The sequence below is a fragment of the Bombina bombina genome, chromosome 2, assembly GCF_027579735.1.
Source record: "Bombina bombina isolate aBomBom1 chromosome 2, aBomBom1.pri, whole genome shotgun sequence".
Lineage (NCBI taxonomy): Eukaryota > Metazoa > Chordata > Amphibia > Anura > Bombinatoridae > Bombina > Bombina bombina.
Genome location: NC_069500.1, coordinates 1,017,842,110 through 1,017,857,033, shown reverse-complemented (window position 1 = coordinate 1,017,857,033; position 14,924 = coordinate 1,017,842,110). Strand labels below are relative to the sequence as shown.

Here is a 14,924-nt window from a genome sequence, read left to right as displayed (position 1 = left end):
CAAGGGTTCCGTTTGAACCTATGCATTCCATAGATATTAAGCTTCTATCTTGGAAAGTTCTGTTTTTAGTTGCTATCTCTTCGGCTCGAAGAGTTTCTGAACTATCTGCATTGCAATGCGACTCGCCTTATCTTGTTTTCCATACTGATAAGGTGGTTTTGCGTACCAAACCTGGATTCCTTCCTAAGGTTGTTACTAATAGAAATATCAATCAGGAAATTGTTGTTCCTTCTCTGTGTCCTAATCCTTCCTCTAAGAAGGAGCGTTTGTTGCACAACATGGACGTGGTTCGTGCTTTGAAGTTTTACTTGCAAGCAACCAAAGATTTCCTTCAAACATCTTCTTTGTTTGTTGTCTATTCTGGAAAACGTAGAGGTCAAAAAGCTATGGCTACCTCTCTTTCTTTTTGGCTGAAAAGCATCATCCGTTTGGCATACGAGACTGCTAAACAGCAACCTCCTGAAAGGATTACAGCTCACGCTACTAGAGCGGTGGCTTCCACTTGGGCTTATTAAAAATTATGCTTCTGTTGAAAAGATTTGTAAGGCTGCAACTTGGTCTTCGCTTCATACCTTTTACAAATTTGATACTTTTGCTTCTTCGGAGGCTATTTTTGGGAAAAAAAGTTCTTCAAGCAGTGGTGCCTTCTGTTTAACCATCTGTCTTGTCCCTCCCGTTCATCCGTTTCCTGTAGCTTTGGTATTGTATCCCACAAGTAAAGGATGAATCTGTGGACTCGTCGTACCTTATAGAAGAAAAGTAAATTTATGCTTACCCTGTCATTTTAAGACAGATTATATTTTTTTGATTTTAAACTTCAGTCACCTCTGCACCTTGTAGTTTCTCCTTTTTCTTCCTGTACCTTTGGTCGAATGACTGGGTGGTGGAACTGAGGGAGGAGCTATATAGACAGCTCTACTGTGGTGCTCTTTGCCACTTCCTGTTAGCAGGAGGATAATATCACACAAGTAAAGGATGAATCCGTGGACTCGTCGTACCATAGAAGAAATTAATTTATCAGGTAAGCATAAATTTACTTTTCAACAGTGCTAAACTGGGAGCCCCTAAGTAAGTTTTTAAATGCTGGATTTTTATATCAGTATCTGTGCATATTATTCTTTATAGTAGTGTCTATTACATGCAGTTATATGACAATTGGTATATACTGTCCCTTTAAGTTATGGACAGTTAGAAATGAGTTTCTTAAGTAATAGTCTCACAATGTTTAATGTAGTTGTGCTACATATTAAAGGGTGGGAAAGCTGGACATAAAGATCTCTTGATGTTTTTTTTTTTTATCTGGTTTTTAAAGATAGAATAGCATATTTTCAGTGATTCAGTGTTTCAGTAGTGTTTACCAGATATATCATAGAATGGTAATGTTTTGTGACATTACCTTTTTGAAAAATCGTTAAAGGGACAGTCTACTCCAGAATGTTTATTATAAAAAGATAGATAATCCATTTATCCCATTGCATAACCAACACGGTTAAAATAATATACTTTTTACATGTGTAATTGACTTGTATCTAAGCCTCTACAGACTGCCCCCTTATTTCAGTTCTTTTGACAGACTTGCATTGTAGCCAATCAGTGCTGACTCATAAATAACTCCACGGGAGTGAGCACAATGTTACCTATATGATACACATGAACTAGCGCTGCCTAGCTGTGAAAAAACTGTCAAAATGTACTGAGATAAGATGTGGCCTCCAATGACTTAGGATTAGCATATGAGTCTACCTAGGTTTTTCTTTCAATAAAGAATACCAAAAGAACAAAGCAAATTTGATGATAGAAGTAAATTGGAAAGTTGTTTAAAATTGCATTTCATATCTGAATCATGAAAGTTTATTTTTGATTAGACTCTCCCTTTAATGCTGCAATGGAGTTTGAAAGGAGGATTGCTTCTTTGTCCTATGTGACCAGAAATTCCCTTAGTATGTTTGATTGATCTATTTCTCTTGTAAGGTGTATCCAGTCCACGGATCATCCATTACTTGTGGGATATTCTCATTCCCAACAGGAAGTTGCAAGAGGACACCCACAGCAGAGCTGTTATATAGCTCCTCCCCTAACTTCCATATCCAGTCATTCTCTTGCAACTCTCAACACGCATGGAGGTAGTAAGAGAGAGTGGTGAAAAATAGTTAGTTTATTTTCTTCAATCAAAAGTTTGTTATTTTTAAATGGTACCGGAGTTGTACTATTTTATCTCAGGCAGAAATAGAAGAAGAATCTGCCTGAGTTTTCTATGATCTTAGCAGGTTGTAACTAAGATCCATTGCTGTTCTCACATATGTCTGAGGAGTGAGGTAACTTCAGCGGGAGAATGGCGTGCAGTTTATTCTGCTATGAGGTATGTGCAGTTATAATTTTTTCTAGGATTGGAAATGCTAGAAAATGCTGCTGATACCGGATTAATGTAAGTTAAGCCTGAATACAGTGATTTAATAACGATTGGTATCATGCTTACTCTCAGGGGTATTACCCTTATATAAATGCAATATAAAACGTTTGCTGGCATGTTTAATCGTTTTTATATGTGTGTTTGGTGATAAAAATTATTGGGGCCTAATTTTTTCCACATGGCTGGCTTTATTTTTGCCTAGTAACAGTTTCCTGAGGCTTTCCACTGTTGTAGTATGAGTGGGAGGGGCCTATTTTAGCGCTTTTTTGCGCAGTTAAAATTACAGACTGAGACATCCAGTTTTCCTCAGAAGTCCCCTGAATGCTGCAGGACATATCAAAAGGGCCTAAAGTCGTTTATTGGGGAAGGTAGGGCCACAGCAGAGCTGTTGCAGTTGATTGTGACTGTTAAAAAACATCTATGTCGTTTTTTTGATCCGTTTTTTGAACTAAGGGGTTAATCATCCATTTGCAAGTGGGTGCAATGCTCTGTTTTTTCACTGTTTTTCAAATTCTGACAAAATTTGTTTCTCTTAAAGGCACAGTACCGTTTTTTATATTTGCTTGTTAACTTGATTTAAAGTGTTTTCCAAGCTTGCTAGTCTGTACAAACATGTCTGACATAGAGGAAACTCCTTGTTCATTATGTTTAAAAGCCATGGTGGAACCCCCTCTTAGAAAGTGTACCAAATGTACTGATTTCACTTTAAGCAATAAAGATCATATTCTGTCTTTAAAAAATTTATCACCAGAAGAATCTGACGAGGGGGAAGTTATGCCGACTAACTCTCCCCACGTGTTAGATCCTTTGACTCCCGCTCAAGGGACTCACGCTCAAATGGCGCCAGGTACATCTAGGGCGCCCATAGCGATTACTTTACAAGACATGGCGGCAGTCATGGATAATACACTGTCAGCGGTATTAGCCAGACTACCTGAATTTAGAGGTAAGCGAGATAGCTCTGGGGTTAGACGAAATACAGAGCATACTGACGCTTTAAGAACCATGTCTGATACTGCCTCACAATATGCAGAAGCTGAGGAAGGAGAGCTTCAGTCTGTGGGTGATATTTCTGACTCAGGAAAGATACCTGATTCTGATATTTCTACATTTAAATTTAAGCTTGAACACCTCTGCGTATTGCTCAGGGAGGTTTTAGCTGCTCTGAATGACTCTGACACAATTGCAGTGCCAGAGAAATTGTGTAGACTGGATAAATACTTTGCAGTGCCGGTGTGTACTGATGTTTTTCCAATACCTAAAAGGTTTACAGAAATTATTACTAAGGAATGGGATAGGACAGGTGTGCCGTTCTCTCCACCTCCTATTTTTAAAAAAATGTTTCCTATAGACGCCACCACACGGGACTTATGGCAGACAGTCCCTAAGGTGGAGGGAGCAGTTTCTACTCTTGCAAAGCGTACTACTATCCCTGTCGAGGACAGTTGTGCTTTTTCAGATCCAATGGATAAAAAATTAGAAGGTTACCTTAAGAAAATGTTTATTCAACAAGGTTTTATCCTACAGCCCCTTGCATGCATTGCTCCTGTCACTGCTGCTGCGGCGTTCTGGTTTGAGTCTCTGGAAGAGGCTTTACAGGTAGTCACTCCATTGGATGACATACTTGGCAAACTTAGAGCACTTAAGCTAGCCAATTCTTTTGTTTCTGATGCTATTGTTCATTTGACCAAATTAACGGCTAAGAATTCTGGTTTTGCTATACAGGCGTGTAGGGCGCTATGGCTTAAATCATGGTCAGCTGACATGACTTCAAAATCTAAGCTGCTTAACATTCCCTTCAAGGGGCAGACCCTATTCGGGCCTGGTTTGAAGGAGATTATTGCTGATATCACTGGAGGAAAAGGTCATGCCCTTCCTCAGGACAGGTCCAAATCAAGGGCCAAACAGTCTAATTTTCGTGCCTTTCGAAACTTCAAGGCAAGTACGGCATCAACTTCCTCTAATGCAAAACAAGAGGGAACTTTTGCTCAGTCCAAGATGGTCTGGAGGCCAAACCAGACCTGGAACAAAGGTAAGCAGGCCAAAAAGCCTGCTGTTGCCTCTAAGACAGCATGAAGGAACGGCCCCCTATCCGGTAATGGATCTAGTAGGGGGCAGACTCTCACTCTTCACCCAGGCATGGGCAAGAGATGTTCAGGATCCCTGGGCGTTGGAAATTATATCCCAGGGATATCTTCTGGATTTCAAAGCTTCCCCCCCAAAAGGGAGATTTCACCTTTCACAATTATCTGCAAACCAGATAAAGAGAGAGGCATTCTTACACTGTGTACAAGACCTCCTAGTTATGGGAGTGATCCATCCAGTTCCAAAGGAGAAACAGGGACGGGGTTTTTACTCAAATCTGTTTGTGGTTCCCAAAAAAGAGGGAACCTTCAGACCAATTTTGGATCTAAAGATCTTAAACAAATTCCTCAGAGTTCCATCATTCAAGATGGAAACTATTCGTACCATCCTACCTATGATCCAGGAGGGTCAATATATGACTACAGTGGATCTAAAGGATGCTTATCTTCACATTCCGATACACAAAGATCATCATCGGTTTCTCAGGTTTGCCTTTCTGGACAGGCATTACCAGTTCGTAGCTCTTCCTTTTGGATTAGCTACAGCCCCAAGAATCTTCACGAAGGTTCTAGGGTCGCTTCTGGCGGTCCTAAGGCCGCGGGGCATATCAGTGGCCCCTTATTTAGACGACATCCTGATACAGGCGTCCAACTTCCAAATTGCCAAGTCTCATACGGACATAATACTGGCATTTCTGAGGTTGCATGGGTGGAAAGTGAACGAGGAAAAGAGTTCTCTATCCCCACTCACAAGAGTTTCCTTCCTAGGGACTCTGATAGATTCTGTAGAAATGAAAATTTACCTGACGGAGTCCAGGTTATCAAAACTTCTAAATTCCTGCCGTGTTCTTCATTCGGTGGCTCAGTGCATGTAAGTAATCGGCTTAATGGTAGCGGCAATGGACATAGTGCCGTTTGCATGCTTACATCTCAGACCGCTGCAACTATGCATGCTCAGTCAGTGGAACGGGGATTATACAGATTTGTCCCCTCAACTAAATCTGGATCAAGAGACCAGGGATTCTCTTCTCTGGTGGCTATCTTGGGTCCATCTGTCCAAAGGTATGACCTTTCGCAGGCCAGATTGGACAATTGTAACAACAGATGCCAGCCTTCTAGGTTGGGGTGCAGTCTGGAACTCCTTGAAGGCTCAGGGATCGTGGACTCAGGAGGAGACACTCCTTCCAATAAATATTCTGGAACTGAGAGCGATATTCAATGCTCTTCAGGCTTGGCCTCAGTTAGCAACTCTGAGGTACATCAGATTTCAGTCGAGTCGGACAACATCACGACTGTGGCTTACATCAATCATCAAGGGGGAACAAGAAGTTCCTTAGCGATGTTAGAAGTCTCAAGAATAATTCACTGGGCAGAGATTCACTCTTGCCACCTATCAGCTATCCATATCCCAGGTGTAGAGAACTGGGAGGCGGATTTTCTAAGTCGACAGACTTTTCATCCAGGGGAGTGGGAACTCCATCCGGAGGTGTTTGCACAATTGATTCATCGTTGGGGCAAACCAGAACTGGATCTCATGGCGTCTCGACAGAACGCCAAGCTTCCTTATTACGGATCCAGGTCCAGGGATCCCAAGGAGACGCTGATAGATGCTCTAGCAGCGCCCTGGTCTTTCAACCTGGCTTATGTGTTTCCACCGTTTCCTCTGCTCCCTCGACTGATTGCCCAAATCAAGCAGGAGAGAGCATCAGTGATTTTAATAGCGCCTGCGTGGCCACGCAGGACCTGGTATGCAGATCTAGTGGACATGTCATCCTTTCCACCATGGACTCTGTCTCTGAGACAGGACCTTCTTCTTCAGGGTCCTTTCCACCATCCAAATCTAATTTCTCTGAGACTGACTGCATGGAGATTGAACGCTTGATTTTATCAAAGCGTGGCTTCTCCGAGTCAGTCATTGATACCTTAATACAGGCACGAAAGCCTGTCACCAGGAAAATGTATCATAAGATATGGCGTAAATATCTTTATTGGTGTGAATCCAAGGGTTGCTCATGGAGAAAAGTCAGGATTCCCAGGATATTATCCTTTCTCCAAGAAGGTTTGGAAAAAGGATTGTCAGCTAGTTCCTTAAAGGGACAGATTTCTGCGCTGTCTATTCTTTTGCACAAGCGTCTGGCAGATGTTCCAGACGTTCAGGCATTTTGTCAGGCTTTAGTTAGAATCAAGCCTGTGTTTAAACCTGTTGCTCCGCTATGGAGCTTAAATTTGGTTCTTAAGGTTCTTCAAGGAGTTCCATTTGAACCTCTTCATTCCATAGATATCAAACGTTTATCTTGGAAAGTTCTTTTTTTGGTAGCTATTTCCTCTGCTCATAGAGTTTCAGAGTTATCTGCCTTACAATGTGATTCTCCTTATCTGATTTTCCATTCGGATAAGGTAGTCCTGCGTACCAAACCTGGGTTTTTACCTAAGGTGGTATCTAACAAGAATATCAATCAAGAGATTGTTGTTCCATCCTTGTGTCCTAATCCTTCTTCAAAGAAGGAACGTCTATTACACAATCTGGACGTGGTTCGTGCTTTAAAGTTTTACTTACAAGCTACTAAAGATTTTCGTCAAACATCTGCTTTGTTTGTTGTCTACTCTGGACAGAGGAGAGGTGAAAAGGCTTCGGCAACCTCTCTTTCTTTTTGGCTAAGAAGCATAATCCGCTTAGCCTATGAGACTGCTGGACAGCAGCCTCCTGAAAGGATTACAGCTCATTCTACTAGAGCTGTGGCTTCCACTTGGGCCTTTAAAAATGAGGCTTCTGTTGAACAGATTTGCAAGGCGGCGACTTGGTCTTCGCTTCATACTTTTTCAAAATTCTACAAATTTGATACTTTTGCTTCTTCGGAGGCTATTTTTGGGAGAAAGGTTTTACAGGCAGTGGTACCTTCCATTTAAGTACCTGCCTTGTCCCTCCCTTCATCCGTGTACTTTAGCTTTGGTATTGGTATCCCACAAGTAATGGATGATCCGTGGACTGGATACACCTTACAAGAGAAAACACAATTTATGCTTACCTGATAAATTTATTTCTCTTGTGGTGTATCCAGTCCACGGCCCGCCCTGTCATTTTAAGGTAGGTAATTTTTTTCATTTAAACTACAGTCACCACTGCACCCTATGGTTTCTCCTTTCTCTGCGTGTTTTCGGTCGAATGACTGGATATGGCAGTTAGGGGAGGAGCTATATAACAGCTCTGCTGTGGGTGTCCTCTTGCAACTTCCTGTTGGGATTTAGAATATCCCACAAGTAATGGATGATCCGTGGACTGGATACACCACAAGAGAAATAAATTTATCAGGTAAGCATAAATTGTGTTTTTTGCAGACTTTTGACCCAGAGTCCTAATAAAAATAACGGTTTTAGTAAGTGTTTGGGAAAAGGGCTATGTAGATTTTTTAAATTTAATTTGTCCTTGTTGGCAACTGTTTACTGTAGCATTTCAAGAAAAGATGTATCTAAATAGGTTATTTAATTTTGCAAACAAGCAAACCACTTAAGTGATATAAGTACTACACTTGCAAATTATTTAGAATTTTTACCTCCAATTTATGACATCTTTATATTTCTTTCAACTAACTTTTTTTAATGTATTATTTTTTAACAGAACATCTCCTTCTTGATTAGCTTTGTAAAATATTTATTTAGTTATTTAACTGGACAAACTTTGGTGCATTCTGGGTAATTTAAATGATCACTTGGACAGATCAAAATCAAGAAGGGGTGTTGCCCTTTACTGTAACATCATGTGTTAGTATAGATACATTTGTTTACAATTTTGAATCTAATATAAAAATGACAGGCATCAGTGTCTCTGTTGTAACGCTTCATATGTCTTATTTCCTGTTTACTGTATTTATTAAAGTGACATTGAAGTGCCCATACGTCAAGGAGCATTTGTGAAAAACACACAACTGATAAAGATGTATTAATTTAAATTAAAAAAAAAACAAAACAAAAAAAATAAATAAAAAATAAACAATATGTTCTGGTTCTGCTCTTTCATATGGAGGACATATATTGACAGCACTCCTTTAAATCTATTACCTGTATACTATTTCCATAGTTGAGTTTGCACGTTGGATGCATTTATAAGCAGACTCACATCAGTTGTTCTGTTTCTAATTCTTCAGACGAGAAAAATGTATTTGGGATTATAAATACTTCTGATTTAGTTATATTTACTGTAAAATTTCTTGCACATCTTCAAATGCCTAATCTTGAAGCAAACCTTTGAAGTTATTCTCTTTTGATTTGAGCTAATTAATAACATGTTGGTTTGGAAAGATTATTGTGAAGAATGTGGCAATGCCTTGATTCACCAATGCTCATCCTCTATGAAACATCTTACAAATAAAGGGCATTATTCCTTTCTAATTGGTAAAATCTTAATTGGACTGACTTAAATGCAACATTCTCTGAGGAGATGACTCTCTGCCTTTTATCTTCTACCTCCCTTTCAAATGAACAGCAGATTAAATGTCCCCAATCATTTTTCACAGAAAAGCGCCCCTACACCTGTGAGGTTTGCTGTAAGTCCTTCAAACGACTTTATCAAGTGACTGCACACAAAATAATACACAGCGAAGACAAACCATACCAATGCAAGCTATGTGGAAAGGGATTTGCCCACAGAAATGTTTACAAGAATCACAAGAAGGTAAAAAAGAAAAAGTATTTTTAGTATTTAAATTAGCATGAAAATGCTTGCTTTCTTCTTTGTTATACAACTACACTTTAAGAGAGCAATAGGAATACTTGCAAACGGGCCAAATCATACCTTTTAAAACACTTCTGTAGAGAGTTTTGGGTTGGTTTACATAGACATAAAACAGTATGAACTAACATAAGTTTCTAAATATATAATACAGCCAAAGCTTACCTGCAAAATTGTTTCTTTTTTAACCCTCATTAACCCCTTTAATTCATGCATAGTTTTGTTTGCTGCAAGCTCCCCCTGGACATTTCCATATATGGAAGGTGCTATACAGGCCATAGCTATGGCAGAATGCACTTGTACACATGCATGGTAAGGGGCACAGTCTCATGACACCTGTCTAAAGCAGTGCACAGTATAATGCTGAAGCTTTCACAAAGCATGTTGGCAACAAACTATAGCAGTATCTGATGTCCCTCCTTAACCCCGCTCTCCCCCCCCATTACTTGCATGGGCAATTATCCTCACGTGCACACTTTGTTACATGATATCTCAGGGTTTGGAGTAAGACACTGCTAAGGGGGGTGGAGCACTTCACTTGGGAACACTACAGTAAGTAATTTTTGCAGATTTTGGGAAATTTTATTAAAATACCTATAAGCTTTTTTTCCACTTTTTTTCCACACACAGTTTTATTTCAGTTGACCCTTTTAGAATATGCACATAACTAAAAATGTTTTATGGCACTTTAACTAGTTAATTTGGCATGACTGATTTTACATTTGTTAATCACACAACTGGCAGTAAAAATAAAAAAGTCATCCATTTGTTGTTTTTACTGCCAGCACTATTTCCGGCCATGTAGTGCACCAGACACCTACCTAGGTAGCTCTTTAACAAAGAATAACATGGGAACAAAGCAAAATTGTTAATACAAGTAAATTGGGAACTTTTTAAAACTGTATGCTCTGTCTGAATCACAAAAAAATAGTTGGGTTTTCATATCCCTTTAAATATACAATTTGCAATGAAATATAGCCCTTAGAACTATTTTTGTAAAACTTGCATAAGCTTTTATATTTAATTGTGTAGAATATTTCCCATCAGCTAACTGAGTAAAGCATTTGTTTTTTTATATTAATTGTTATGCTCAGAATAGAATATCTTTTGTCTTTATGTAAATGTATTTAAAATAATCAGTACTATGTAAAAAAGTTAAATTGCTGCAGAATAGGATATTATTAGATACTAAATGTACCTATACATTGTCCCTTATATTGTCATGTATCTTTATTTTTCTATTATTACCTTTATGTTTGATATAGATAAATCACACAATTAATGTTTCAGTTTGTAAAATAGATTTGCCAAAACATTCTTATTCTATTTGACCTTATTTAGTGCTAGAAAATCTTTATGGAAATATGTTTCTACTGTGGGTGATTGTTATTATTTGAAGTGATAGTCATTTTGAGCTACCTGCTCACATGGATATAAAAAAAAAAACGCTACATTTTAGCCTTAGATTTATTCATAATTTTATTTTAAATTTTACTGATTTTAAAGTTTATTACTGATTGTTCTTCTCTATTCATTTGCATGTTCCTCTGCCCATCCCTGATATGGCTTTTCTTATTTTAATGACGGTTCTCAGTGATATCCAATGGAAGTGTGTGCCTTTAGGCATTAATTGCAGAAGCAAAGACGCCCCGTTATTGAAATGCGCATGCACTTGTTTCGTTCTTGTCAGACTGAATCTGTGCACGTTCAAGGCCTGCACATGCTCTATCGCCAAATTAGGGAATCCCTGCTTATTTCAAAATAAATTTATACTGATATACTTTATAGAGGGGAATCACACTCTCTATAAAACTTGCAGCTCATTCGATCACATGCGCCCCTGTCCACTCCTGAAGTAAACAATTAATCTTGTGATTCTTCGTTTGCAGTGGAGGTATTGCGCATTCGTGACTTTGACACCTACGTAGAGAGCAGGTTGGGCTGCCCTCTACTTCACACAGTACCTGCTACCAAGTTTGTAATGGGGTAGAGAAAGATAAACAGCGATGTAGGAATTAAAATTAAAATAATTTAAAAAGTAAAGCTCAAAATTAAAAAGTGCACCTTATCATCCTTAAGCATACACATTACTTTTAGCCTGAAGAAGTTCTTAAAACTGCCCTCGGACTGGCTAATGAGCAAATAAAACAAATTTTTCAATAATTTGAACACTTTAGAAACACGTATAACTGTAGCCTGTACATAGGAACTTTAAGTTTCAAATAGATATAAAATTGCCCTCACACAATGCCGATTTAAAGGGACAGTCTACAATAGTATTTTTTAGTGTTTTAAAAGATAGATAATCCCTTTATTACCCATTCCCCAGTTTTGCATAACCAACACAGTTATATTAATATACTTTTTACCTCTGTGATTACCTTGTATCTAAGCTTCTTCTGACAGCCCCCTGATCACATGACTTTTAATTTATTATCTTATTGACTTGCATTTAGTACTGTGTTGTGCTAACTCCTCGGGCCTGTTCACAATGTTATGTATATGGCCCACATGAACAAGCAGTCTTCTATTGTGGGAGCTGCATCTAACTTAGACATAAAAATAATGAAACATTACCTATGGGACTTTTTGTTTATTTGTGACCTAATAATTTGTTTATATGTCATAATAGTTCTTGATCTTTGTGTTGTGCTTGACAGCAAAAGTTTAAAAGAATTCAGGGACACTTAAATTCAATAAATCAATGGTAGTGTACAAGTTTATGCAAAGGTAAACCATAAATGAAAACATAAACTATAGCTAAAAACTGATTGCCACCAAAACATAACTTAAAATTAAAACTTAACTATATTACTTAATTCCTATTACGTTGATATGTTCCTTAAAGGGCCAGTAAATACATCAAAATTGAATTGCTGACAAATACGTAATGAAAATACAATGCAATAGCGTTACTTTGAATTTAAAATGAGCACAACATTTTCTAATTATCCCTATCCCTGTATCATGTGACAGCCATCAGCCAATCACAGAATGCATAAAGGTTTATGTTCTGTACTTTTTCACATGCTCAGTGGGAGCTGGAGCCTCAGAAATGTGCATTTTTAAACAATGTACACATTTTGATAACTGAAGTTTATTGGTAAGTTGTTTGTTTAATTTAAATTTGCCTGCTTTATCTGAATCATTAAAAACATTTTATTTTGACTTTAGAGACTTTAATGAGCTGTTATGTGGTGTGACATTACACTGATTTTATTTATATTTACATTATTATTAAACACTGCAAATACTTGTTTATGCTCATGCTGCGGGATATTACAATGATCTAGATGGAATTATTTTCCATTCATAATAGGAAGAAAAGGAAGAAATAGAAAAAGCCTCATTTTACCAATAAATAGTTTCCAGTGTGTTTATCCTGTATATGTTGTGATTTAACCCCTTAAGGATCACAGCACTTTTCCATTTTCTGTCCGTTTGGGACCAAGGCTATTTTTGGATTTTTGCAGTATTTGTGTTTAGTTGTAATTTTACTCTTACTCATTTACTGTACCCAAACATATTATAACAGTTTTTCTACACATCTACAACCACCAAAAAACACCCATGCTAAATAGTTTCTAAATTTTGTCCTGAGTTTAGAAATACCCAATGTTTACATGTTCTTTGGTTTTTTTTGCAAGTTATAGGTCAATAAGTACAAGTAGCACTTTGCTATTTCCAAACCATTTTTTTTTTCAAAATTAGCAATAGTTACATTGGAACCCTGATATCTGTCAGGAATCCCTGAATATCCCTTGACATGTATACATTTTTTTTTTTTTTAGTAGAGGATCCAAATTATTGATCTAGGCCCATTTTGGTATATTTCGTGCCCCCATTTCACCGCCAAATTTGATCAAATAAAAAGAATTGTTGACTTTTTCACAAACTTTAGGTTTCTCACTGAAATTATTTACAAACAGCTTGTGCAATTATGGCATAAATGGTTGTAAATTCTTCTCTGGGATCCCCTTTGTTCAGAAGTAGCAGACTTATATGGCTTTGACGTTGCTTTTTGGTAATTAGAAGGCCGTTAAATGCCACTGCGCACCAGACGTGTATTATGCCCAGCAGTGAAGGGGTTAATTAGGGAGATTGTAGGGAGCTTGTAGGGTTAATTTTAGCTTTAGTGTAGTGTAGTAGACAACCCAAAGTATTGATCTAGGCCCATTTTGGTATATTTCATGCCACCATTTCACCGCCAAATGCGCTCAAATAAATACAAATCTTTAAATTTTTCACAATTTTAGGTTTCTCACTGAAATTATTTACAAATAGCGCGTGCAATTATGGCACAAATGGTTGTAAATGCTTTTCTAGGATCCCCTTTGTTCAGAATTAGCAGACATACATGGCTTTGGCATTTCTTTTTGGTAATAAGAAGGCCGCTAAATGCTTCTGCGCACCACACTTGTAATATGCCCAGCAGTTAAGAGGTTCATTAGGTAGCTTGTAGGGTTATTTTTAGCTTTAGTGTAGAGATCAGCCTCCCACCTGACACATCCCACCCCCTGATCCCTCCTTGACCCCCCTCAAACAGCTCTCTTCCCTCCCATACCTCACAATTGTCATTTATTTTTTTACATTTAGTCTGCAGTGATGGATCCCCCTTAGCCCCCAACCTCCCCGATCCCCCCATACATCTCTCTAATCCTCCCCTCTAACCCTTCCCCCTCTACCTATTTGCCACCATCTTGGGTACTGGCAGCTGTCTCTCAGTACCCAGTTTGCCCCCCCCCCCCCCCCCCCCCCACAAAAAAAAAAATTTTTTATTTTTTTATTTTTTTTTATTTTAAACAATTGTTTTCTGTAGTGTAGCTGCCCCCTCTCAATAATCTACCTCCCTCCCAGATCCCTTGTAAAACATCCAAGATCCCCCCTCCATTTGCATCCGTCATATACATTTTTTTTTAAATAGGGCATATTTGGCACGCGCAATATCGAGGCATCACTACAATACCCTGGAAGCGGCTGGAATTGATCACAATTGCTTCCAGCGCTTCAAACCCCAGAGGACGTGCCAGGCACATCCTTGGTCATTAAGGTTAGTTTTTTGAGGACGTACCTGGCACATCCTCGGTTATTAAGGAGTTAAAGGGACAATCTAGTCAAAATTAAACTTTCATGATTCAGATAGAGCATGCAGTTTTAAACTACTTTCCAATTTACTTTTATCATCCAATTTGCTTTGTTCTTTTGGTATTATTTATTAAAAGCAAAACCTAGGTAGGCTCATATGCTAATTTCTAAGTTCTTGGAGGCCACCTCTTATCTCAGTGCATTTTTATAGTTTTTTACACTTAGACAGTGGTAGTTCATGTGTATCATATAGATAACATTGTTCCAACTCCCTTGGAGTTACCTAGGAGCCAGCACTGATTGGTTCCAGTGCAAGTCTGTCAAAAGTACTAAAATAAGGGGACAGTTTGCAGAGACTTAGATACAAGGTAATAACAGTAGTGTTTAAAATTGCATGCCAATCTGAATCATGAAAGTTTAATTTTGACTAGACGGTCACTTTAATGTATACTTCTATATAAGCTAACTTCAAACAGGCAACATTTTAACAAGGTTCATTATGTTAGCAAGTATTACAAAACTCTCTAATGACGCAGAACCAGAAAGCAAATATATTGGGCTATGCACTGCACATTAGAAACTTGGAAGCACATAAAGCCCTGGTGATATTGCCAGTACA

The 14,924-nt window shown here is 38.3% G+C and overlaps 1 protein-coding gene across 1 annotated transcript in view; it reads left to right on the top strand.

Moving 5' to 3' along the window:
- PRDM5 (PR/SET domain 5) overlaps positions 1-14,924 on the top strand; it is a 492,849-nt gene that overhangs the window by 226,672 nt on the left and 251,253 nt on the right. The window contains exon 10 of the mRNA XM_053703603.1: positions 9,006-9,163. Within this exon, the coding sequence (XP_053559578.1) occupies positions 9,006-9,163 (158 nt within the window). The remainder of the gene's footprint in view (positions 1-9,005; positions 9,164-14,924) is intronic.